The sequence below is a fragment of the Bufo bufo genome, chromosome 6, assembly GCF_905171765.1.
Source record: "Bufo bufo chromosome 6, aBufBuf1.1, whole genome shotgun sequence".
Taxonomy (NCBI): domain Eukaryota; kingdom Metazoa; phylum Chordata; class Amphibia; order Anura; family Bufonidae; genus Bufo; species Bufo bufo.
In genome coordinates this window covers 360,183,262-360,209,717 of record NC_053394.1, presented here as the reverse complement: position 1 = coordinate 360,209,717, position 26,456 = coordinate 360,183,262, and the positions used below count along the sequence as shown (strand labels likewise).

Genomic DNA, 26,456 nt, shown 5'->3' with positions numbered 1-26,456 from the left:
TTGAAAGGGTGATCGACCAATTTGCTTCAATGAAGGCAAGAAAAGTTGCACTGTAATTTACACCCGTATCTGTTTTTCACTTGGAATTTTGCTGACCACAAAACTATACAGTTTTTGATGCAAAACTTGCTAGTTTTTATTCTGTCTTGTTGACGGGATTATGTTTATATTAAGATTATGTGGTTATTGTCTTATATGACTTGTTTTTGCACTTTATTTCTTTCTTTATATGGATCTAAAGAGGTTGTGCATTTGTTTACAGCTATAGTTAATCGGTACATAATCATTAAACTGCGCATACTTATGTGTGATTACAACAGTAAGTATTTAGTAAAGACTCCACAAGTTGATGGGGGGGGGGGGGGGGGCGCACTTGGGAAGCTCAGCCTCTGTTGGTGGTTGACCTTGTCCCAGCCCTGGTGCCAGAAGGTCAAACCGGCGTTGAAAAGCGAAAAAGTCACAAATGATGGCGTGCACCGTAATTTGCGACTTCATGCTACAAAAGCGGAATAAAAGCTATAATCGAAAAATGAAACCATAGAAAAACCCAGCATCTCATGGAATAAAATGCTTCATGCTTTAATAGGACTGCCCCAATGAATGTCATTGTGCACCTCCTACTGTTCGCCACAAGTCAACAAAACAACCCATAGACATCAACCTACCATACAGTATACACTCTGTACAAAACAAGCAAAGCCGTTCCACATACAGATTTCATCAGGGCCAGGAGTAATGTACTCATAAATCACCTCTGCTCTTGGAGAGAGATGAGAAGGGGGTGGGGTGGGGAGGCGAGGAATCTAATCAGCGCCAGAAGCATTTCGTAATCAGTATGCCCTGGGCACGTGCTGTGCGAGCGGAGCACTTTAAAGGAAGTCCTTCAATAAAAACATAAATTGAGTCTCCAATGATTTAATTTTATTTAGGTTACAAACAGTTAGCCAACCACTGTGCACAGTGCAGCAAAGTCCGTAATGCCGGTCTTAAAGGGGTTATCCCAGGAAAAATATTCGACTTTTTTTTTCAAGCCAGCACCTTGATCTAAATACTTTTGTAATTGCATGTAATTAATAATTTTCTTTACCTATTGAGTTATTCAATGAAATCCATCTGTACAGCGCCACCTGTTGTTTGTTCTTTTTCTAATTTCTCTGTCCGCCTCAGTGAGGTGGATGCCCATTTTCAGTTCCGTTCCTCTTCTGCTACAATCAGAAAAAGGACACGCCCACTGAGACGCCAGCCTGAAATAAATCCAGGATCAATTGGAACAATGAATGAGGAGATCTCTGGATCCATGTGAGGTACAGGGCTGGTTCTAGCTTTGTTAGAAAGAGGTTGTCATGTACTATATGACATCATATTTTAACTTGCTACGTTGATCATGGGCTATCCCCCTTTACAAGTGTTTTACGAGATATTTTTTCTGACTGGATAAGTCATCAGTATCTGATCGTTCGGGGTCCGACACCCGGGATCTGTAGAAGGCACCGGCTTCACAGTAGCGTGGCGGCCTTCTCTCAGCTCACCATTGAGGCTGTGCGTGGTATAGCAGCTCAGCCCCATTCCCTTCAACGGCGCTGAGCTGTGCTTAGGCCATGCGACCGACAAATGTGACGTCACTCGGCCTAGGAAAAGCTGAGATAAGGCCGCTGTGCTACTGCGAGCGCTGGTGACTTCTCAAACAGCCGGTTGGCGAAGCCCCCACTGATCACATACCGATGACCTATCCGGAGTATAGCGAAAAATAAGAATGGCACCGGCAGCATCTCACATCATCCAATCTTTTATTGCGACCATAAGACCGGAGTATAGGTCATCAGTAAAAATATCTTGGAAGACCGCTTTAAGCTTGTGTTGGAGTATATAGTTCAGCGCGCATCAGACCATCCATATACAGGAATCCTATAGAACTGGTCAAAGGCACAAGATGTGCCTGCGTTCCTTTTAAAAGGCAAGAGTTGGCTCTTCTACATGCCATGGTCAGGCGATGCCCACCCGACATCGAACCTTTTATTTGCCAGAAAGAAGACAAGGCACGATTAGGATTTCTTCATATAGATTCTGAACATAGTATTCATGATAGTTTAGGATCTGTCCAGTGAGAACGGGGCCAGCCCCGACAAACTTTTGGCAGCTCATGTGTCCCGCACAAAGCCGTCCAGCTTCGGCCATGATGATCACGGCTTGTGATAGCTACAGGTTAACATCGGTCAGGATTATGTTGGCAGTGACATATATAAAGCAGGAGAATGCCCAGAGAAGAACAAACCACACCCAGCCTACTTGCTTAAAAGGAGACAGGTGCTTATTCCTACTGTCGGGTCCGTATACTAGGGCAGAGTCCTTGCGACTGCAGAACACCAAGAACGCTGGTATAACATACTGGATGCCGTTTCCAGCATAGGCACCGGTGACGCTAACTAGGATTTCCAGGTGGTTGGTACAAAATGCTACCAGGATTGGCGGCACCAGGGTGATGAGGGGAAACACAACGCGGTCCACAAACCAGGGATAGGTGCCTCCGTCCCGATGGAAAAGGGTCTTCCAGTTGTTTCGTAGCGTGACGGCAATGATTGGGAAATTGGTGCTAATGGTGAACACGGGGAACAACCCGAGGAAGTAGCCGATCACTGCAGGCACAAAAGGGCTGCACCCGCTGAAGTTAAGAGTGTACATGTCCATCAGGCTCCCAGAGGAGAAGCAGAATATAGCGGTGAAGCACAGGAGGCTGTAGAAAGACAGGACCAGGACGTAGTCCAGGAGGACCAGCCCCGTCAGGTGTTTCTTCCTGGAGATGGGAGTAACCAGCGAAGGCAGAGAATGCTGGCACATGAAAGAATACACGCACACCCCGAAAAGATTCCGGATCCCCGAGGCGTCCGCCATAGGAGGCTTCCCTTCGCCTTTGCCTTCGCCGATACGGATGAGTGCTATCACAATCATGGCGATGAAAGCTGCGGTGAAACAAAAAACAAAAAGGGGTTAAATGACACAAAAAGGACCTCTAGCTCCTGCCTTTAAGATTCTCGCGCTCCTTCCCAATTTTACTGCCTGCGACTGGACAGGGAAGGGTTAAACTGTTGTCTCCACAATTTATGAGACTGACTCAGATGAGAACAAAGTGGCAGTAAAGCTGTGAAAACTCATTACCCGCTCCATAAATCACTGGAAAGAAGGAGGCCCCTGACGCTACCACCTCTCCTCCCCATGGCGCTGCAAGGACACAGACCCCCCCCCGCAACAAGCGTGAACCATAAAGGGTTACGTGCCGGAGTGACGTGCGTGTTTTCCATAGGCATCCGTGTTTTACGTGGAATGCGCTGTGTGACATTTAAACGTGATCTGGTTTATGGATTTTCTCGAGGATTTTAATCTCCTTTCGCCTGCGGGCGCTCCCAGCAGAGAGGTTACAAGTAAATGGATTTTCATACTGTATGAGAGGGATTGGAAAGGGGGTCTCACCAGATTTCTTTGCCAGTCTCAGATAAGGGACCAGGGACTGCTCATCAATCAATGTTTTTTTTTTTTTAGCTTGGGCGACTCAATTCAGAATTCTATCAATAACTTCATTCGTCAATCAACATTTCCGAACATAATGGAAATGAGATCAGAAAAAGTGAAATTATTCTGACATATGAGTAGAAGTGTTTTTAAGAAACAGCGCCACTCTTGTTCATGGGCCACATCATGTATTGCGGTTCAGCCACAATGCTCGGGTGTTTTCAGATGTCCCACTGAAACAATGAGTGAAGCATACTGGGAGTTGTAGTTTCACAACAGCTGGAGTATGGTAAGTTGCTGATGTGTGGCCTATACAAGGGGTTAGACCTTGGGAAATATTCCCGACACATAACTTGGATGGAAACTTCTAACGCAGTGTGCACAAAGCCTAGGATTTGCTTTGATAAAATTACTGCTACATGGGTTCCTCATACTTAAAAGGGTTATTGAGACTTTAATACTTTAATACTGATGACCTACCCTCTGGAGAGGTCATCAGTATCTGAACAGTGGCGGTCCGACACCCGGGACCCCCGCAGATCAGCTGTTTGAGAAGGCCCCGACGATCCTGTGAGCGCCGCGGCCTTCTCCGTGCCTACCAAGCACGGCTCCGTACATTGTATAGCGCCGGTTGTGCTTGGTATAGCGCTCAGCCCCATTCACTTGAATGGGATCGAGCTGTGCCTAGGCTATGTGACCCATGAATGTGACGTCACACGGCCTAGGAAAAGCTGAGAGAAGGCCGTGGTGCTGCGAACGCTGCTACCTTTTCAAACAGCTGATCGGCGGGGGTCCTGGGTGTCACACCCCCACTAATGAGATACTGATGACCCAACTAGAGGATAGGTCATCAGTATTAAAGTCTCAGAAAAAAGCTACAGCTTCCATCCAGGGCAAATTAGTCAAGTGACAGCAGAGTAGGTCCTACAGCAAATCACGATTTTGCAGGGGTCACTTACAGCAAGTCTTATATTGTGGGCACTAGATGAGGTTTCTACTGGAAGCGATTTACTAACACCAGTGTTCTGAGTGGGGAAAGGGAATATCTCCTGTGTATGGTTCTACAGTATATTACATATATATTCATTTATTTTTAATTAATTAAATCGGCTGTACTGTACGCACTATGACCTTATGCTGTGCGATGTCAGGTCAAAGTGCAGAGCTGGGTCCGGAAGAAGACCTGGGAGCGGCGAGTGCAGGAAGAGGGCACCATCCAGCCCAGGAGAGGTAAGTTTATTTACAGTATTTTTTAGTCTGATCTGAGGAAGAATTAAGATCTGATACAAAGGTCTGATAGGGGTTTGATCTGAGGTCTGATGGAGCTTGGGGGGTCTGATCTGACATCTGAGGAGATATAGGGGTCCTGTTACAGAGGTCTGATGGATCTTGAGGGTCTGATCGGGGTCTTATCTGAGGTGGAATGGGGGTCTGATCTGAGGTCTGATGAAAAATATTTTATTTTACTCCTCTATATCCTAGGTGCGTCTTATGGTCCGGCGCATCTTATAGTCCGAAGAATGTGGCAATTCTTAACATGAATTGTGATTGCGTCTTTTTAAGGAATGCAACGTCCCATACACCGCTAAACTGAGGAAGCAACATGAAACACGTGGGACTGTTAGTGCCATACTTTAGGTCTGTATTACTTTTTTTTATTACTTTTTGGGGGCTGGTAGTATTCTCTTTTTATACTACCTGTAATTACAGGCTTATATGTTTTTATACTGTATCGAAGTTTGTAGTTTTGGGTTAGCACCTGGATATGATTGTACCTTGATTGTGCCCAGATTGGATGGGTGTATCATGAGTAAGATGCCAGTTGGTACAACTGCCCAGTAAACAGGTGCCCGACAGGCCGCTCATCACGAAGCATACTTCTATAGTCCTCACTTAATTTCACCACTAAAAGCTCACCATTCACTACAACAGCTTGTTAATTGATGGCGGCGGTGATGCAAACAAAGGCCACAAACGACGGCTGGTATTTTGTTGCTGCAAACAAGATTTATTTCCATTGCTTAAATGAGAATATAATAATGTCACAAGCCCTGTGTGACGCTTTCCGCCACTTACCTATCCATCTCATGAGTGATGTCAGAATCTGGAGATATTTGGTCTTCTGTACATCAAAGAAAGTAAAAGGCCCGAGGAACAGAGTGAATACGGCCTAAAGGGGAAAAAAAAAAAAAAAAAAAAAAAGTATAAAAATCAGATAGCAGCAATGCACTTCTTTGTTATGCTTTCAGACTTACTTAAAGGGGACCTGTCCCCTCTCCTGACATGTCTGCTTTATTAATTACTTGCATCCCCATGTAAATTCGGGAGCATCTACTCTCATGACTATATTGTGCCATTCTTTTATTATTCCTGTTAGAAGTTATGAATGAATTGCTAGCAGTTTACCCCTGAAGGTCCAGATGGGTGTTACCAATTGAGTGGGGGGAGTCCCTGCACAATGTCAGACTGTGCTGCTGGACTTTTAGGGTACGGCTACATGGCGACATTTGTAGTGCAACAAAAGTGTAGAACTACATGTGACACGTGTCGCGCAACATTTTTTTGTAATGATACTCCATAGTGTGGCACTGTGACATGCAGCGACTGCGACACGACAGCATGTCGCAGTGCAACACCACAGACTGACATTACAAAAAATTTTGCGCGAAATTTATGCGACAAATAGTCGTGCAACAAATGTCATCGTGTAGCCCTAGCTTTATTGCAGAGTGCTAGCAGGAATAATTAAGGAAAGGCACAACAGTTCAGGGATCAGCCACCTTAGGCACTCCAGCTGCTGTCCAACTACAACTCCCAGCATGCACAATTGCTTGGCCGCCCTTGTAACTCCGATAAAAGTGAAAGGAGGACTCTGGGAGCTGTCGTTTCAGAACAGTTGGAGTGCCGAAGGTTGCTGATCCCTGCAATAGATGCTCCAGAATTACTACATGGGGATGCAAGTACTTACTAAAACAGACCTGTCAAGAGAGGGGACAGGTCCTTTTAAAAAGGGGATGTCTTATTACCCTGTTAGGGCACGTGAACCTCACAGCAATGGTCCCCCCCATTCAGGAGCCCAGACCCTGGCTGTCCGAGGATGGTCATTCATTTCAATGCATGCCACATGCAGCCAATGACTGGCCTCAGCAGTGATACTAGTATTTGTGGCACGTGACCGCCGAGGTCAGCGATTGGAGCAAGACTGGAGCAATTGGTGCTGGAGTGGCAAGGGGTCTTACAGGGATAAGAATACTGATGGCCTATCCATCAGACGGGTGGGGGCCACTCTCGACACCCCTGCCCATCAGCTGGGTGAAGGAGCCACAATTCTGCTGTCAGTAATGGGACCTCTTCATTGCTTACATCGTTCTCTTTTCCGGCATGCCATCACTTATCAGCCATGGTGCTGTATTATATTGAAGCTTCGTCCCGTTCAAGGAAAGGGATGAAGCTGTAATCCCCTGCTCTGTGGCTACTAAGCAGGTGGCGTGCAGGCAGAACAATGTAAAAAATGAAGAGGCTGCGGTGCTTATGTGAAGACCACGGCCCTCTAAAACAAACGCCCGGCAGGGGTGCCAAGAGTTGGACCCTCACCGATCTGATACCAATGGCCAGGGGCGTAGCTATAGGGGGTGCAGAGGTAGCAGTCGCTACCGGGCCCAGGAGCCTGAGGGGCCTAAAGACCCTTGTGCCACATAAGCAGACACTGGTATTATAGAAAGTGTATGCAAGTTACACCTCTGGCTGGACAGAAGGGGTTAGGTTAAGAATTTGGTATGGAGGAGGGGGGGGTGCAGTTTCAATTTTTGCCTCATGCAGCACGAAGGTTTGAGGGAAGGGGGGCCCAAGCTGAACTCTTTCACCAGGGCCCATGAGCCTTTAGCTACGCCCCTGCCAATGGCTCATACTAATAGGCCATCAATATGCTGATCCTGGAAAACCCAATTACCATGTGAGTAATGCCATTTATTTTGCTATTTCCACCCTCTGACAAGGCCTTTCATTTTTGGCTTCGCAGACCTCTATCTCATGGGCAGTGAACCAGCCACATGTCTGCTTTTCATCAGCTCTGCCAGTCTTGACCACGGTGTAACGTGCAGACAGACGGACTTTATAGGTCTGGCAGGCACAAACTTGTACTTAATCAACTGTTAATGCAGAATTCACTACATAAAAGCCAGTTCAGATATGAGACCTGCCTGCCAAATGTCTCGCCGTAGCACCATTCTGCAAGACATGGAAACGGTCAAGCCGTAGATGTAGGGTAGACTCACATTCGACGCTCACGAAAACTTACAGCAGCCTGTAATCTGTCATATATTTATCAGAAAACTCCCATTTGTAAAAAGGAAAACTTCACTTTCGATAGGTTTTCCCCTATATGAATTCTTTGGGACGTGTCGAAAGGACCCGTCGTAAAAACAGGGGATGTTCTCGGACTATTGGGACTTGCTCTGATGGCAACAGCTCTTACTTTCTGCCCATTCATGTGAACTCCGGCTGACCACGGAACTCCAGGTCACCCAGCTATGCGGGGAACTGCAGGCGGCCCCGTTAAGGGTGGGTTCACATCACTTTTTATGCCTCCATTTGATGTATACGTTAAAAAAATATATATAAAAATATATATGACGCAAAAACGCAGCACGCCACATTCTTGTGTCCTGCAGAGTCCAGTAAAAAAAAAAAAAAGTATACTTTTTTTTTTTACTGTCGTAATTTTATTCTATTTTGATTTTATTTACTATGGTAAATGATTTTACGATGAACGGATGCCACTGTATGGCATCAGCCTGAGGCCTCTGTTAACGTATACGTTTTTTTGTAACGCATGGGAAAACGTGATGTGAACCCAGCCTAACTGCAATGTTCTGAGCTGCAGGTCTGCTAGCTGGGGGCACCAGTATGAAGAGGAAAAACAAACAGGGAAGGGGACTAAATTTACACCGTGTCCCCTTCATTCTCAAGATCATTTTAAGTTTCAAAGGAGGCTGGTCTGCAGCAGCAGCTAGGACGACAACCTGCCTGCTCTGAAGCCAGTCTGGATCCAATCGGTCGCACCGCTGACAAAACCTGTCACTATAAAAATGTGACCCTGGATACTGGGTTTCATTACAATCACACGTTACAGGTCCAGGAATGAGGGGTGGCCTGCTGTGTCTACTGGCGAAGTGAAGAGAAGAGTATGGGGGAACTCTTGTTACCGCTTTAGGGGAGGAAAAGTTGTGACTAACAAACTGAGCACTGGTGGGCGAAACCTTAAAGGGGCATTCCTATAGGGCCCCCTCAGACATCATCCTACCTGAATGCCAGAACTAGAGGTGGTCAGTGCCCCTTTAAGGCTCCATTAGCACGTCCGTAATAATGGGTCCGCATCCGTGCAGACCCATTCATTCTCTATGGGGACGGAATGGATGCGGACAGCATACAGTATGCTGTCCGCGTCCGCATTTCCGGAGGGCGCCGCCGATCTTCCGGTCCGCGGCTCCAGAAAAAAATAGAACATTTCTATGGGGGTGCCGGCCGGGTGTATTGCGGATCTGCAATACACTACGGACGTGTGAATGGACCATAAGTGATGTGTAAGGCCATGTCCATATATCCCTGGTCACTCTTCAACCAGGTTGTGTGGACCTGGCCCTACAATGTGGCGTTCTTGGACCAGGCCTATTCACACATCATTACATAATTTTTTTGGAGAACCTGGAACTTAGCACAGGAAGGTCAACTAAGGACCCCCACTGAGTGTCCCCGGAGAGTCTATCATTGGTCGCCTGTGGTTAAGCACTTGCCAGATAGATCCTGTAGGCGTCAATCCGTCTGATGTTTCCCCAACAGGTGTCTGTATCATTTTTCTCTCCAGCCTGAGTTCCACACGATTCATTCCCAGTAAAACTGAATAAGGACAGAAAAATAACACAATTTTATGGTTTACGAGGCGACAAAAACCTATGTACGCTAGATGCTATATTGAGCACAGGGCATCAGTTACGCCAGCTACTATCACAGGCCTTAATGCTGGTGTGAACATGATGACAGATGGCCCGGCGCTGCACATGGCCATGAACTCTGCAGCGCTGGCTCTAATATATGGAGCAGAGGTAATGGAATCAGGACATCATCGGTTCAGGAGAGCGCACATGGGAATTCCCTCAATTTCATCTATTCTCTGCTGAAAATAACCCTAAATGCTTTGCGGATGGAAGTTTATAGAGGGATTACCAGCTGCTAAGAGGATTTAAGGTCTGTGCGGACATTTACTCCTAGCAGCAAAGGGCGAACGTTTAAGAGAAAATACATGGGGATAAAACACTTTAAGGATCTACTATTCGTCAAAAGTGTGGACTGTCCGAGCGCCGCACAATGCAAACTCTAAAGTCACTGATATAGGGTAACACTTGGGGTACGTTTACATGGGACGGGTATTACAGTACCTGCAAAGTGGATGAGATTTTAAACAGATTTCATTCACATGCTGCATGGAGTCCATACGGAAATGGACCCGCAGTTCCGATTTTAAATCCACGCCATGACAAGTTATGTTGCGGATTTTGACTCCAGATTTCATCCTTCACAATGCAAAGGGTGAAATCCGCAGCAGGTTCTCTCCAAAACCTGTCTGTGATGTGAGGACACACCCTAAAAGGGGTTGTCATATAAAGTAATGGCGTATCGCTTGGATATGCCATCACTTTACGATTACAGGTGGCCTGACCTGTGGGGAGGGGTGGATTGGGCATAGACCGCACAGGGTAATTTTCCAGTGGGACGATGCCCCAGGGGGCCACCCAACTCCTCCTCTCTGCCACTGACCGAGTAGTAATTAACGCTGTGAGAATCAGGTACCCATGTACCCGGCCTGCAACCGCACATGCCCTACTGAATTCAACTGCTGTGGCCCGCACCTCACCTCCTAAGCCCCCTGCTCCATATCTTAAATCACAGACAATTGAAGGAGGAGGACAGAAGATGGCCACCACAGAGGGACAGCTTATTGGGCAGCATATTGTGCTACACGGTATTATTTGGTTCTGCTGGGATAGTATTTTGCACTATTGTATTGCCCCGCTTGCTGTTAATTTGGACCTGCCTACAAAATGGGGCCACTTTTAGTTTTTTTTTTCCCCCCCAGGGCCACTTTAAGTTCCCAGTCAACCCCTGCCTGTGGGATCCCAGCAAATTTTTCCTACACGGCAGAGCTCCTGGCCACCCAGCTGTGGAGGAGACTGCAGTCGGCTCCATTACCTGGAATGGATCTGTGCTACAGGTGCCCTGCGTACCAGGAAAAAATAGTGAAGAGGGTGCAGCACTAGACCAGCGCGATGCCCCCTTCATACTCAAGATCAGTGAAGATCCCAGAGATCAGATTCCCGCTGATCATAAAGTGATATGCAAGGACTTAAAAAGATAGGAATGCCCCTTTAAATAGTTTTTCCAGATTTTTTTATTTTTGTTTAAATTTCTACCCCAGGCTGCGGTCCCAGTGGAAATATCCATACTCGCCTGCGGCTCCATTCACTCATCTTCTCGTCACTGTCTGTAAACTTCCAGAGGGACAGGGGTCACGCGGACCACTGTGGCCCATGACTGGCCTCAGCAGTGACGTGTCCTTCATTGGAACCTCGCTGCAGTGTCACATGCTCCTTGGGGACACCACTGAGGCCAGTCATTGACGGCAGCGGTGTACACGACCTTATCCATCCAGAAGCTTACAGACGGGGCTCAGTAGATCAGCGAAGACAACCAGGGAACCGTAACGAAGCAGAGGGGAGCATGCGAGTATGGATTTGTCCCACAGGTACTGGAGCATGGGGTGGAAACAAATAAAATTAAAAGCTGGACAATCCCTTTCCACCCTAAACTAATATTCCCCTTGTGTTCCTACACGTCAGTCTCATGCCTATAAATCACATCCACCATACTGCATAACAGTCTGAACCAGGGTTTGGTGACACCCTTTGCCTCCACGGGGAGATATCAAACATGCACCTGAACTACCCGTACGATGTGCCAAACTCCTGCCATAGCTTCTGCTGATGGGTAGAGCATCCCGGCAATGCAGGCAATATACTTGACCATAGAAAAGGGGGGGCCTATAAAGCTAAGTCCTAAGAACTGCCCCTCTCCATTGTTACTTACCACGTGACCTGAACGAGGGACAGAGGTACGGCCGTTGCATATATAGCCAGGTCTCCATACAGATATATAATGATGCACAAATAAAACAGGTTTACGCCGACTGCAAGAAAGAGAAAGAGAGAAAATGAAGGCTGCAAGAATGGCGCAAGACAAGCTGAGTGCATCTCGTTAGACCCATTAGCCACGTTTTTCTTCCTTATGCCACCTCTTGGTTGGCTCAGCTGCAAACAACCCCTTTAACGTAATGGTAACTTCCAGTAACCCTTTCCTGACAAGGCAATTTTCCGTTTTTCGCTCCCTGTCTTCCCAGAGCCATAACTTTTTTATTTTTCCGTTCACATAGCTATATGAGGGCTTGCTATGTGCGGGAGAAGTTGTACTTTCTAATGCCACCATTTAATATGGCATAGGATGGGGTGGAATAAAAAAAAAAAAAAAAAAACAACGCAATTTTTGCCACAGTTTTACGTTTTTTTTAATTTTTATTGTGTACGGAGTTCACTATGCGGTAAAACTGATTTGTGCTCTTCATTCTCCAGGTCAGTACGAATCCGGCTGTACCACATATGTATAGTTTTTCTTCTGTTTTGATACAGAATATATTTTTTTTTTTTAACTTGAAAAAAATCCTTTTTTTTCCTATCATTTTCTGACCCCTATAACTTTTTTTTTTGTTATGTGTGGAGGGCTGTGAGGGCTCATTTTTTACTGTACTTTTCATTGATACCATTCTAGGGTGTGTACAACTTTTTGATCACTTTTTATTTCATTTTTTGTGGAAGGAGAAGCAACCAAAAAACATCGAATCAGACATTTTGACACTATTTTTTTGTTTTGCCTTTTTCCGTATGGGATAAATATTTTCATATTTTGATAGTACGAGCGTTTTTGCAAGTGGCGATACCCATGATATGTATTAATTTTTTTTCATTTTGGGGAAAGGGGGGGTGATTAGAATTTTTATATATATTTTTTTTTTTTTTTTACTGTGCAGCAGCCTCCTGTCATTTACTATGACAGGAGGCTGCTGCATACAAGCTCCGGCTCCTCCGATCGCCAGACGGGGGAGCCAGAGCATACCCGGAAGCGCATGCTTTCGGTAGTTCACGCGCTCAGATGCCGTGGTCAGTGATCCATTCGTGGGTTCTGTGACTTTTCAGTCAGCGTGTCATCCGTGTTTCACGGACACTGCTAGGCTGATAATACGTTTCAAGAACTTCTTCTATCAACGATCCGTGAAAACCACAGACCAAATCCAGGAATCCATAATCACGGACACAAATAGGGAATGCTTCCGTGGTGACAATGGAAAGCCGCTGACGTGTGAATACACCCATTAAAGCCAATGGAAACGTGAGCGGTCCATGGAGATCATAGACAGTACACGTATGTGATCCACTGACGTGTGAAAGAGGCCTAACCAAAAAAAGGACTTACAGGGAGTATGAGGCAACCTGAAATCTGCCATATGTCTCAACAGAAGACAGGCTTCTGGCCAGTCCTTCCGCCATGCTTTATACTTCATCATTGCCTTTGATGTATAAGCACAAGGTCAGCAATACACAGAGTGAATTCCATTAGAGCAAGGACTGTATATCACTACAAGCAACTAGAGCTGCCTATACTCCTTTCAACAGATGTCAGCTGAATGCTTGCTTTGCCGACAGCTATTCGTCCCCCTACCCATCCACACGCACACTCAGCTCACCTAAGCATGCGTGTATTCTCAATGGGCACTAAGCTGCTGCCAGACACTTATCTCCCCTGCAAACAAAAGGATTAGGAGCTGAAATCAAAATCAAACGCTGTCAGGGGGTGTTGGGAGTCCTCTATGCGCATAAGGCAGTTGGCCGGTCCTGCCAAAAATCGGCAGGTCCAGCTGATTTTACTCCTATGTGTCGGTGCACGTTACTCCACCAGGTAATGGTCACACTGCCGTCAGCCTCCGTAAGAGGGAGGTCAGAAATCTGGTTTCAACTACAAGCATAATCCAGATTCTAAAAAAAGGATAAAATCTAAATTTCACCGCTCAGTAATTCATGGACCAACGCAAACACCTCTTTCCCCATTCACAGAAGAGTGGCGCCACCTTTTGGCGCCAACAAGAATGACAGCGGATAAATTGCCACTAAATAATTTATGGCAGAATATATTGTGCTGAATTAATTTAGAAAATTGTTATATCGGCGCGATAACAAATGCGGCTCAGTTTTCCCATCTCGAATTCGTACCTTTATTAAAGAACATTGACGCCATCTGCCCCATTTCCACTCGCTCCACAATTTCAAATGGGTTGGACAAACCCCGTTGCTCTGAAAAACAAGTAGAAATAATCCATTTTTTTTTTTCTATTGTACATCCCACCCAACAAGGGAGACCACCCGCCCGCTCGCCAGGCAGATACTCACGCACTGAAAGGATAGGCTGGACTTCCGAATTTTCATACCCGTCAGGAGACAGAGATTCATTATCGGAGTTTTCAGAGGAATCTGCTTCCTATCAATTTGTCACAGACAAGACAGATCTGGGTTACATGCAAATGTGTATGTCATACCTTGGGGTTCCTAGACAAGTACAATCCTATTGTAAGCATCTTGCACATTAAATAAATATATGATATATGGCTCCTTATATATTACAATATTATTAACCCTTAAAGGGGTTCTCCGGGCTGCTCCTCAGAATAGGTCATCAATATCAAATCGGCGGCGAGCAGGAAGAGAGAAGGGATGGCACGTGCGCCGTCTCCTCCTACAGCTGATTGGCGGGGGTGCCGGGTGTCGGACTTCCGCCGACCTGATATTAGTGACCTATCCTGAGGATAGGTCATCAATATAGGAGAGCCCAGAGAACCACCCCCTCTGTCAGACATATCCACATCCTGATTCTCTTGTGATTCCTAGGATGTTGCCGGAACCCGTAAGTATAAAGAAAACCCAAATGAAGTAACCGCACGTGTTCCAAACTGAACGTCTTGGGACTCTGGAAGAAATGAAAAAATAAAATAAAAAAATATATATATAATAATAATAATAATAATACTTTAAATATCAGATATTATTAAATATAGGCGTACACATTTTAGAACTGGCCACAAAATGTATATTCTTGTCCCCCTTTTTTCTTTAATAAGAGTGACAACCAAATTTAGATGAGTCAGTAAAGTGTTAATTGACTAAAGGGAACAGGTCTAAAGAAGCACCCCACCAAGTTTTTATCCTCTGGCTTGCTAGTGAGCAACACGATACAAATAGTACATGTGCGTCTGATAGAAATGAGTAGAGAAAGTGACTTCCAGTCTATTTCCCGCATGTGTGAAGTGGGTCTGAGTGCCGGTCATGTGGGAGGACTGAAACGCAGCACATAATAAGTAGATTACTCGTAATACTACTTAAAGGGGTTGTCCGGGTTCAGAGCTAAACCCGGACATACCCATATTTCATGCTCAGATGCTCTCCCTTGCCCTGTGCTGGATCGCGCAGGGCAAGGACTCTTTTATTTACAATAACACACTGCTGGGCGGAAGCTTCCACGCAGCAGTGTTTTCGGTGACATCACCGGCTCTGATGGGCGGGCTTTAGCGATGCCCTAGCCGGTTTATAGGCTAGGGCAGCGCTAAAGCCTGCCCAACAGTGCCAATGACGTCACCGGGTAGCCTCCGCCTGGCAGCCCTATGGAGAGCCTAGTTCGTCATCGGAACTCCAGAAAATGCCTTTGCCCTGCGCGATTCAGCGCAGGGCAGAGGAGAGCATCGGAGCATGAACCGATGCTCAAGTCAGGGGGGCTGCCTGGGTGAAAATGGGGATATGTCCAGGTTCAGCTCTGAACCCAGACAACCCCTTTAAATGATGCTCATTACTAGCGGACTAGAGCAAAAAGTTTTTGGTAGGAGTGCTTCTTTTAAGCAGATGCGCACAACCTCTCTGACATGCCTGCTTGTGCAGCTGCAAGTTCAGAGCTCAAGCCTTTGTTTGTAGGCTGTAATCATGGAGCAGGAGCAGCAGCATCATAAGGGCATATGCACACAAACATATTTTTAGTCTGTGTCCGTTCCGGGTTTTTTTTGCGGCCCGTATGCAAAACCATTCATTTCAATGGGGCCGCAAAAAAAACGAAATGACTCTGTGTGCATTCCGTATCCGTATGTCCGCAAGTCTGTTCCGCAAAAAAATAGAACATGTCCTACTCTTGTCCGTTTTGTGGACAAGGATAGGCACTGTTACAATGGATCCGCCAAAAAAAAACAAAAAAAATAAACGCCACCCCACACCGCTACCGATAGTTGACACTGGAAGTACATGGTCTGTCCATTGGGCTGTGGTCAGAGCTGGTTAATTGTACAACGGACAGAACTGTGTACTTCTGGCGGCAGAAGTAACAGGTAACAACTGATCGGTGGTGATGTGGGGTGTCGGACCATCGCCGATCTGATAGCAATGGCCTCTCTTGAAGACAGGCCATCAATGTTCAAATCCCAGACAATCTTTTAATTTTTGACGCATTGGGATAAAGAGAAAATGGTTCCGAAGGTGGACATAGCTTCTGGACTTATACTAGTTCTCATTAGTGTCCCACTAAGACAAGCCTACAGCCGCTGCACAAGCTCAGTGCCCCCCCCATACGTTCCGCAGTGGGAAAGGGTTAGCACAACGTAGAATAAAAAGAAATGTAATATACAATGAGATTAGAAACATGACATTATTTCCCAGGGACTGAACTCACCACCTCTTTCTCCCATCTCTTCCAGCGCAGCTGGGCATTGGCAGCAGCCATCGCTTCAACGACAAAGGTTGTGGTCATGTAGCTAGAAGAGAGGAGCAGCACCAGGTTAGGGCTCCGATAAATGTGTAACTGTGTCACAGGAAGGAAAGCCATTGGGGGGGGGGGGGGGGGATTAATTAAGCTTAAAGGGGTTGTCCAGCCTGCCCTTGGGTCCTAACCCCACTCATCAGTTCATTGTTCCCTGCAGGACCGCTGCCGCCAATCACAGGCCTCAGCAGTCACATCGGCATGAATGGTACATGACAGCTTACTAGAATATTATGAAAAGGGCGCGGGGTTAAGACAAGTTAAGATGAAAACTTCAATTTATTAATTATGTGCGCCAAAATTTTGGTGCAAAATACTGTTCTAAATTAAGTCAACCAAGAGGTGGTATAAGTATTAAGCTATTAAGTTGCATCCAAATCTAGAATTTTGCACATATTTGCAGGAAATCTACAGCTGATGCATGGGTTAAAACCCATGCCCACGCATGATGGCAGTTTTATCACAAAATCATGCAGCCACTGCCTGCTGGGGAGGGGGGGGTAGAAAATTTGTAGCCGTACGTGGCAGTCGCAGCATGTGGACCCAGCCTCACTGCATTCAGATACATACAGTTTCCACTGAGCTCCATAATAAGTCTGTATGCAGTAAGCTCCCTCTAGTGGTGGCTGCAGGCACCCGACTGTGTAAATGAAAGCAGGGGCTGTTGCAAAATAAATGGTGTCGACCAGTGGTCATAAACTTTAGAGGGGTTGTGCAAGAATGGGGGCCGGGGGCGGTTGGTAATCCCCCTACTTTACCTTACTAAACCTGTAAAGGGAAGAGGACTTAGGCTTCTTTTTACACTAGTGTTAGGTTTGTCAGGCAGAGGAACAGCCTGCTGGATCCGTACTAACGCTTGCACACGTGTGCTGCTGGAGGTCCGGCCTGACCCCATTCACTATAATGGGGTCGGTGGGAGATGAGGCTGCCTCTCAACATGTTTTGCCGCGTTGCAGCCGCATCTCCCGCCTGTCCCCATTATTGTGGATGGGGCAGGACTTAGGGCAGCACACGCGTGCAAGCGTTAGTATGGATCCGGCAGGCTGTTCCCCTGCTGGACAAGCCTAATGCTAGTGTGAAAGAAGCTCCTACCGGTGCTGGCTCCCCACTCCTCCTGGCCTGGGCTGCTCCGTTGGGCTCCCTCATTGAAAACATCGGCACAGATAAACCCTGGCTGCGGCAGAGACCAGATCCACTTACATCATGTGACCATTTTTCATGACGTAAGGGGATCCGGTCACCGCCATTGCCAAGACTTCAAGATCGAGGGAACAGCCCAGGCATGGAGGAGACGGTGCAGAGAGCCAGCACTGGGAAGCAGGTAAGGGTACTTTCACACTTGCGGCAGGCAGTTCCGTCGCCGGAACTGCCTGCCGGATCCGGCAATCCGGACGCAAACGGATGCATTTGTAAGACGGGTCCGGATCAGTCTCACAAATTCATTGCAATATCGGATCCGTCTCTCCGGTGTCTTCCTGAAAAATGGATCCGGTATAATTTTTTTTAGCATTTTTAAAAGGTCTGCGCCGGAACACTTAATGCACTATAATACACTTTAATGTAAATTAATGCCGGATTCGGCAAGTGATCAGTATTTTTGGCCGGAGAGAAAACTGCACCATGCTGCAGTATTTTCTCCGTCCAAAAAACGTAAGAGGGACTGAACTAATGCATCCTGAACAGATTGCTCTCCATTCAGAATGCATTAGGATAAAACTGATCAGTTTTTTTCTGGTATTGAGCCCCTGTGATGGAACTCAACACCGGAAAAGAAAAACGCTAGTGTGAAAGTACCCCAAGTTGTCTTCCCTTTACAGTTCTGGTACAATGTGAGGGGGGGGGGGGGGGGGGGAGAGATGTGAGACTGTACTCTATGAACGGCCTTATAAATTCCTGCATGGGGATGCACGAGAGAACTTGGCCACTGTGTACTCACCTCATAAATGCCAAGAAGATGATGAGAATAAGACTCACCAACCAGCCTGCATGGGCAAAGGCCTTAGGCATGGTGAGGGCGCCAGTACCAACAATCAAGTTAAACATGTAGATCAGTCCGACCTGCACGGAAAACACATTTTAGAAATGCAAGATGTAGAAGCAAATAACATTTTACCGCACAGTGTCAAGTAGGGCCAGCACGGTCTTTTTGGGTCTATGGATGGTTCAGTTCCCTCTAAGCAATTAAAGGGGTTCTGCACTTTTTTTCATTCTGATGTTCTATCCTGTGGATAAATCAACACAGCATGTGATCGGCGGGGGTCCGACACCCAGTAGCGGCGCATCCTTCTCTCTGTTTACCGCAGGCCCAGTGGCTTCACGACAAGTGTCACTGCCTGGGCGCAGCTAAGCCCTGTTCACTTGAATGGAGCTTAGCCGCACCCAGGCCACTGGTACTAGTCGTGATGTCACTGGGCATGCGGTAAACAGCGAGAAGGCAGCGGCGCTACTGGAGCGCTGCTGCTTTCTCATACAGCTGATCGGCGGGGGGTCCCAGGTGTCGGACCCTCGCCGATCAGATGCTGATCTATAGGATAGATCATCAGTTTAAAAGAACTGCAAACCCACTTTAATCTCACCACTTTCTCGCATCGTGCATATTAGATTTACTGTACAATGATTATAGCGCTCTTTCACCTCCCTTACGGTACTTTCACACTGGCGTTTTTCTTTTCCGGCATAGAATTCCGTCACAGGGGCTCTATACCGGAAAAGAACTGATCAGGCATATCCCCATGCATTCTGAATGGAGAGTAATCCGTTCAGGATGCATCAGGATGTCTTCAGTTCAGTCGCTTTGACTGATCAGGCAAAAGAGAAAACCGCAGCATGCTACGGTTTTATCTCCGGCAAAAAAAACTGAAGACTTGCCTGAATTTTCCCCATAGGAATGTAATAGTGACGGATCCGGCATTCAAAATACCGGAATGCCGGATCCGTCCTTCCGGCCTGCGCATGCGCAGACCGGTAAAAAATGTGAAATAAAATAAAAGACGGATCCGTCTCTCCGCATGACAAGCGGAGAGACGGATCCGTTCTTGCAATGCATTTGTGAGACGGATCCGGATCCGTCTCACAAATGCTTTCAGTCACATCCAAATCGGCGGATCCGGCGTGCAGTTACGATGACGGAACTGCCCGCCGGATCACACTGCCGCAAGTGTGAAAGTAGCCTTAATATACGGTAATAAAATGTGGGCTCTCATAAAATAGGGTGGCAGGGCAACCAGAGGAAAATTGGGCGCTCACCATCTGCTCCCATTTGTAAGAGGAGCAATATTGGAATAAAAATCTATAGTGAAATAGATTTTCATGCAGTTCCTTAAAGGGATATTCCCATCTAGGATATTTATGGTAAATCCGTCTGATAGATGTTCGTTCCACCTATCTGAGTGGGCGCCCTCGACCCGCATGGTGGAGAATGGTGACCGTGCACGTGTAGATCGCTCACCATTCCCTTCTATGGGAGTTATGGAAGCGGAGCAGCCACGCAGCGGCCACGTCCCCGTTCATTCTCTGCCTGGATGTGGTGGTCACACACCCGTTCTCCATATAGACATATCCACTCATCTATTAGCAGAGCGGCCACTTTAAGGGCTGCAGTGGTATTCAGATGAGAAGACGAGGTCTGGTATAGGAAGTGACGGCACATCATGGGTTAATAGTGCCAGGACATTAGGATTCTACATCTGCCACTTCTACCATTGTTTCACTACACGACTGTTGATGTCAGCAAGCTCACGGATGTAGGACTGCCTCCGTCAGCAGATGTCTGGAAAACAGCTGCTTAATTGAGGAAGTGGACATAAAATTGTGTCCCTACAGATAAGAAGATCTGTAAAAACCGCAAGCCTGAGTGACACGTACGTCCTGTCGGAAGACATTTTTATTTTATTTTTTTAACTCTTGTGAATGGTATTCAGACAACTCTCTTAAAGGGCATCTGTCAGCAGTTTTGTACCTATGACACTGGCTGACCCGTTGGCAGCTGAAGGCATCTGTGTTGGCCCCATGTCCATAGGTGCCCGCATTGCTGAGAAAAACGATGATTTATTATATGCAAATGAGCCTCTAGGAGCAACGGGGGCGTTACCATTACACCTCTTTCTGCAACTGCTGCCACTTTGATTGACAGGGCCAGGCAGTGTAAAGGTGATCAGGTCTGGCCCTGTCAAAGTGGAGAGGGCGCAGCAGTTGCAGAAAGAGGTGTAATGACAACGCCCCCGTTGCTCCTAGAGGCTCATTTGCATATAATAAATCATCATTTTTCTCACCAATGTGGGCACATATGAACATGGGACCAACACAGACGCCTTTAGCTACCAACAGGTCAGATAGTGTCATAGGCACAAAACTGCTGACAGATGCCCTGTAAGGGGGTTGACTTATCCCCCATGCACAGGCTGAGCGTTTGTACTCGGCTATCCCTAGCAGTCCCATAGAAATGACTGGAATGGTGGGCACACATGCACACCACCGCTCCATTCATACAGGGGGTTAGGGGACCCCCCAGTCTCATGATCGTATACTGGATAGGTGACTCGAATAAGGATAATACTTACAAATGGAGAATAGAGCTCCCCCGTATCTGTGATTTCTCCTGCCATGGCTGGGGTGGGGTAGGGATGAAGGAGGGGAGAAGGGGCAGTGGAGCCTAAAAAAGAAATGGAAATAGCCGTAGTGAATTATACATGGAGACAGGACTGTAGATGGGATGAGGATACTATGGATCAGTGCAATATCCTACAAGACCACACACCCTCATTCACAGGCTACTTGCAAGAGCAAAGTTAGGCCACGACCCTACATCGTAGATCACCATCTAGGAAGCTGTAAATTTAGTTTATTTGTTCACCACTTAATTATTTTTTTTGCCAGATTTTCTTATTCTAAGTTTTGAACATGATTATGGGGGCGGCCATTTTGCCTGACACAATGGTCCAGGGGGGGACCTTCTAGGCATGCTCTGTGACCTGTGCAGAGGTCATTGTACAAGGGAAGAATAGATAAGCTCTGACAATCGCCTATTGTGAATGGTTGATCCTGTCTTATCTATATACAGGTGATATTTGTCATTGTAATCCTGTCTGTAATGATAAGCAGATAACTGCAGTAAAGTGATCTTTACGGTGGCGCCATATAGTGGTCTGTGCGAAAACTGCAGGATTAATATTTTATAATAGATATTTTTAATAGATATTGACAAGGAAAATTCTAAATAACACCACAAATGCTTTAAAAATATAAACATAAAGATGTGACATTTTCTGATGACACGTTCATGTAAACCTGAGCTCGAGCCATAACACGTGGCGGGAATCAGACCTAAGGGTTACGGTTAGGTTGGAGGGCACGCCCTTGTATTCATTCAGGTTTATCCTAACTTTGCTTTGTACCTGTCAGCGTTGTGAATGTCAACGCCGTTATCTTCCTTGCGGTCTATTATTTGTACTCGCATTCCGTTCACTGCAGTGTTGTCATAACAAAAGCATGACTGCTTTATAATTGCCCTCCATTAGGACGCATAGTTCTGGCCTTATTCATCACCTGAAGCTATGTCTGAGGACACACCACGAGAGCGGCTACATACAATCCCAAGCATTTCGTATGGCAGAGACACGATCCCAGGAGCCGGATGGAATCCTGCCCCAAGCGCACAAGCTGCCCCCCCTCCATTCGTATGGATTGTCCCTATTTACCATATGAATTACCTCTTTCTAGGTGGTCCCAGGTCTGAGACTATGGTAACTGGTGAACCCAGTCCTGCACATTACATACAGAATACGCCCCTTCCCATTACAGAAGTCCCAGGCCACCAGTAACCCCCAACTCAACAGTGCCCCTACTTCACAGTGGTAATCCTCCCAATAGCAGTCCCTTTCTGTCAGTAGCCAATGTAGTACCCACGAGTAGCCCCATCTATCCCTTTGACCCCCCCCCTCCCTTGTAATCACAAAAGTGGCGCCCTCCCTCTTCCACCAGTAGTCACAGCAGTTGTTCCCTCTCCAGCAAATTTCCTGGATCGCAGGCTACCAGACTTCCGCTCTGTTTGGCATGGTGAAGCCTAGTAGTCTCTGATCCAGTGCCACTGCTGCAGCCATGATAAGCACATATACGACACATGACTGCTGCAGCCATGATAAGCACATATATACGACACATGACTGCTGCAGCCATGATAAGCACATATACGACACATGACTGCTGCAGCCAAGATGAACACGTATACGACACATGACTGCTGCAGCCATGATAAGCACATATACGACACATCACTGCTGCAGCCAAGATGAACACGTATACGACACATCACTGCTGCGGCCAAGATGAACACGTATACGACACATGACTCCTGCGGCCATGATGAGCACGTATACGCCACACGAATGCTGCAGCCATAGTGAGCACATATACGACACACGACTGCCGCAGCCATAGTGAGCACATATACGACACACGACTGCCTCAGCCATAGTGAGCACGTATACGACACACGACTGCCGCAGCCATAGTGAGCACGTATACGACACACGACTGCCGCAGCCATAGTGAGCACGTATACGACACACGACTGCCGCAGCCATAGTGAGCACGTATACGACACACGACTGCCGCAGCCATAGTGAGCACGTATACGACACACGACTGCCGCAGCCATAGTGAGCACGTTACGACACACGACTGCTGCAGCCATAGTGAGCACGTATACGACACACGACTGCTGCAGCCAGGATGAGGACATATATGACACATGACTGCTGCAGCCATAGTGAGCACGTATACGACACACGACTGCTGCAGCCAGGATGAGGACATATATGACACATGACTGCTGCAGCCAATCACTGGTGGGCAGAATAGGTGCTGGAATGGAGGGGAATAACATTACTACGAGTATACAGTTATTTTTTTTTTTACGTAAAAATGATAGAATAAGCTCATGCGGTATTATTTTGCTGCCGGTATTTCTTTGCCAGCAGTGTGCCTGTCCACTAGCGTTTTCTTCATGGTGATTTTCCCCTATACAGAAGGTTTTGTGAAAATGCCTGAAAAAAAACACCAAGGGCTCACCTAAGGAACAAAAACGCCAGGAGCAAAAAACAAAAACCTTATGTGCCCTGTGTTTGATATTTCCCATAGACATAACATCTGAAGCTGGTGTTTTTTACCGCAAAAGTGCAAAAAAAAAACACCTTCACAAACCTGGGTGTGCCCCCACCCTGTGACAGAACATACGTTCCTGAAGACGTCTATGAATGCAAAGTCTAGACAAGCCTGATAAGGAGGAAGACAACATGTCAGATCTGGTCAGGGAATGAGACGTCCTTCCCCTGTATGTCGGCTGCCCGGCTCTTAGGCAAGTGCTTTGGCTCTGAACATTACTACTTAGGCCTCATGCACACGACCGTTGTTGTGTTCCGTTCCGCAAAATGGGGTTCCGTTGTTCCGTGATCCGTTTTTGTTTCCGAGTGTCTTCCTTTATTTTTGGAGGATCACCAGACATGAAGGAAAGTAAAAAAAAATCTAAGACAGGTTTGCCATGCAAATGATAGGAAAAAAACTGACGCAGACGACAATCTTGTGTGCCTCCGTGTTTTTTTTAGCGGTTTGACTTGAATGGGTCCGCGAACCGTTTTCCGCGAAAATAATAGGACAGATTATATTTTTTTGACGGACTGGAACCACGGATCACGGATGACAAACGGTGCATTAGCCGAGTTTTCAACGGACCAATTGAAAGTCAATGGGTCCGCAGAAAATCACGAAAAACGGCACAACGGACACGGAATAAAACAACGGTCGTGTGCATGAGGCCTTAGGCTGGGTTCACACCAGTGCATTATCTACAGCAGTGTGTCCTGTCAGAGGAACAGACCGCTGCCATTCACTGTCTCCGCCGTACATGGCGGCTTTCGGCCGGACAAAAAAAAAAAAAATACATGCATCTTTTGCCTTGCCAAAAGCCGGCATATATGCAGGATTCCCATTAGAGTGAATAGGGATCCTGTGGTGCACGGTAGTATCCAGCTGTGTAGGATACGGTAAACTCCGGCAGTCTGTTCCTCCGCCGGAGAGAACACCGCAGATGTGACCCCAACCTTAAAGGGGTTGTCTCATGTTGCTAGGATATACCCCCAGTATCTTATAGGTGCGGGTCCCACACGTATATCGGGAAAGGAGTCCCTGCAAGGTGGTGGCTGGAGGACTCCGCCAAGCGCACTCCCCATAGAAGTGAATGGGAGCGCACCGCGCATGACCGACCACGCTCCCATTCATTTCTACGGGCTCGTCGGAAATAGCCGAGCCAGCGCTCAGCTATTTTCGGAGGCCCCATAGAGAATGCATGGAGAGAGGCTGCTCTCTCCGCCACTTTCGGAACGGAAGGATCGCGGACCCATTCAAGTGAACGGGTCTGCGATCCCCATGCGCCTGCCCCACGGACGGAGCCTGTGCATTGCGGAACCGCAATTTGCGGTCCACAGCACGGGATTCACGTGTTTGTGTGAACGAGCCCAAAAACAAACCATGAAAAGTCACACACACTCCAAAATGGTATCAATAAAATCTGCAGATCACCGGACATAAAATAGGCCGACACACGAGGCCATAGACAGAAATATATATATATAGTCAGGGTAGAACGATGCAAAGAAAACTAGTTATTTTTTTCAAAGTTTCTATATTTTTTTAAAGCATGAAGACACAATAAAAACTATATAAAAGTGGTATCGTTGTGATCGCAGTGACCTGCAGAATGAAGGTAACAGGTCAGACGCCTTAAAACCATAACCCATAAAACTGTGGTGGAGTTGTTTTTTTGTTTTTTTTTTTCAATTTCAACCCAGTTAGAATTTTTTGGCCAGATCCCCACTACATATTAAATGGTGCCATTAGAAAGCACAACTTGTCTTTTTTTAAAAACAAGCCCTCATAAGGCTAGGTGAACAGAAAAATAAAAAAAAGTTATGGCGCCGGGAAAATGAAGAAAAAAAAAGAAAGAAAATCGCTGCGTCCTTACACACACGTGTCGTTGGATGCCATCTGTATGGCGCTATTCTCCCTAAAAACGGTAAATGATAACAGACCCTATACTCCCCAGCCGCTGTGTTTACATGGCCCACATAGTGACGTAGCCGTACACCCCATGTGATCTCTGCGGCCAATCACTGCCTCTCGTGCTGGACCTCCGCGATCACCTGGGGTACCCCTTTAAATAGACATATCTCCCAAGATTATATGGAACAATACTGAGGATGATCTAATGATAGATACAGTCTTTCCACCTCGCAGAGAACTACATATCCCAGCATACCCTGCCAGCTAATGGCAGCCATGTAATATTCAGCGGCACAACCACTGCCCCAGCCCCACAGAGCACTACTACGTGTCACCACAATACCCTATCACAGCTCAGAGAGGCGACACCCGAAAAACAAGCACCCACCACCATGACACCCCCCCCATGACTAATCACCCCCTTTTCCCCCAGCGCCCCGTTGCCCCTGGTTACCGGTGCTCCTGCTGTGTTCCGGGTGTATGGATCACATGCGTGGCTTTGCCAGCAGATCACGTGAGGAATCAGCCAATCAGAATGCCTTACGTCGTCTCTACAGTCGCCTCCGGGGTGGTTAGCCGGGAGGGGGCGGGGTTTGATGGAAAGGCGGTGAGGTGGTGATTGCGCTGTGTTTCGCTGACGTCACCACCGTGTCGTAGTGACGTCGTCCTTGTGCCCTGCAGGAGCCATGCGTGTGAACGAGGACACGGTGCTGAGGGGGCACAGGGTGCTGCTGGTGCCGTACGAGCCTCACCATGTGCCCAGGTACCAGGGGGTGACTGTGGAGCAATGAAGGGTGAAAAAATGGCATTTAGTACCACAGGCCTATGGTTGGGTTCTCACTTAGCGTTTTGTTTTTTAAATGCTGGAGGGAAAGAGTTATCAAAACTGGTGTAAAGTAGAACTGGCTTAGTTGCCCATAGCGACTAGGGATGAGCGAATCGACTTCGGA

At 47.0% G+C, this 26,456-nt stretch overlaps 2 protein-coding genes across 3 annotated transcripts in view; one reads left to right on the top strand and one right to left on the bottom strand.

Annotated features, from left to right (window-relative positions):
• Positions 1-1,810: 1,810 nt before the first annotated feature.
• Positions 1,811-26,084, bottom strand: TMEM104 (transmembrane protein 104). 2 transcript variants are annotated; one of them, XM_040435706.1, is made up of 10 exons: positions 25,961-26,084; positions 21,012-21,103; positions 18,389-18,510; positions 16,366-16,447; positions 14,052-14,139; positions 13,875-13,955; positions 11,644-11,743; positions 9,297-9,399; positions 5,581-5,674; positions 1,811-2,957 (listed from the first exon to the last, which is right to left on the bottom strand). In XM_040435706.1, exons 2-10 carry the CDS (start codon positions 21,054-21,056, stop codon positions 2,197-2,199), a joined length of 1,476 nt encoding a protein of 491 aa, XP_040291640.1. In that variant the 5' UTR covers positions 21,057-21,103; positions 25,961-26,084; the 3' UTR covers positions 1,811-2,196. The 2 variants fall into 2 exon arrangements, with proteins under 2 accessions (XP_040291640.1, XP_040291641.1); XM_040435707.1 differs by having other exon boundaries at positions 16,369-16,447.
• NAT9 (N-acetyltransferase 9 (putative)) overlaps positions 26,079-26,456 on the top strand; it is a 31,297-nt gene continuing 30,919 nt past the window's right edge. Inside the window, exon 1 of the mRNA XM_040435708.1 lies at positions 26,079-26,269. Coding sequence (XP_040291642.1) covers positions 26,193-26,269 — 77 coding nt within the window. The 5' untranslated portion in view covers positions 26,079-26,192. The remainder of the gene's footprint in view (positions 26,270-26,456) is intronic.

Excerpts from the sequence above, each read along its gene's own strand:
- TMEM104 (XM_040435706.1), bottom strand. The coding sequence starts at position 21,056 with ATGGCAGGAGAAATCACAGATACGGGGGAGCTCTATTCTCCATTT. Across the intron at positions 18,511-21,011 it reads GGGAGCTCTATTCTCCATTT|GTCGGACTGATCTACATGTT; the intron begins GTAAGTATTATC and ends TTTTCCGTGCAG. Across the intron at positions 11,744-13,874 it reads GTCAATGTTCTTTAATAAAG|TCGGCGTAAACCTGTTTTAT; the intron begins GTACGAATTCGA and ends TCTTTCTTGCAG.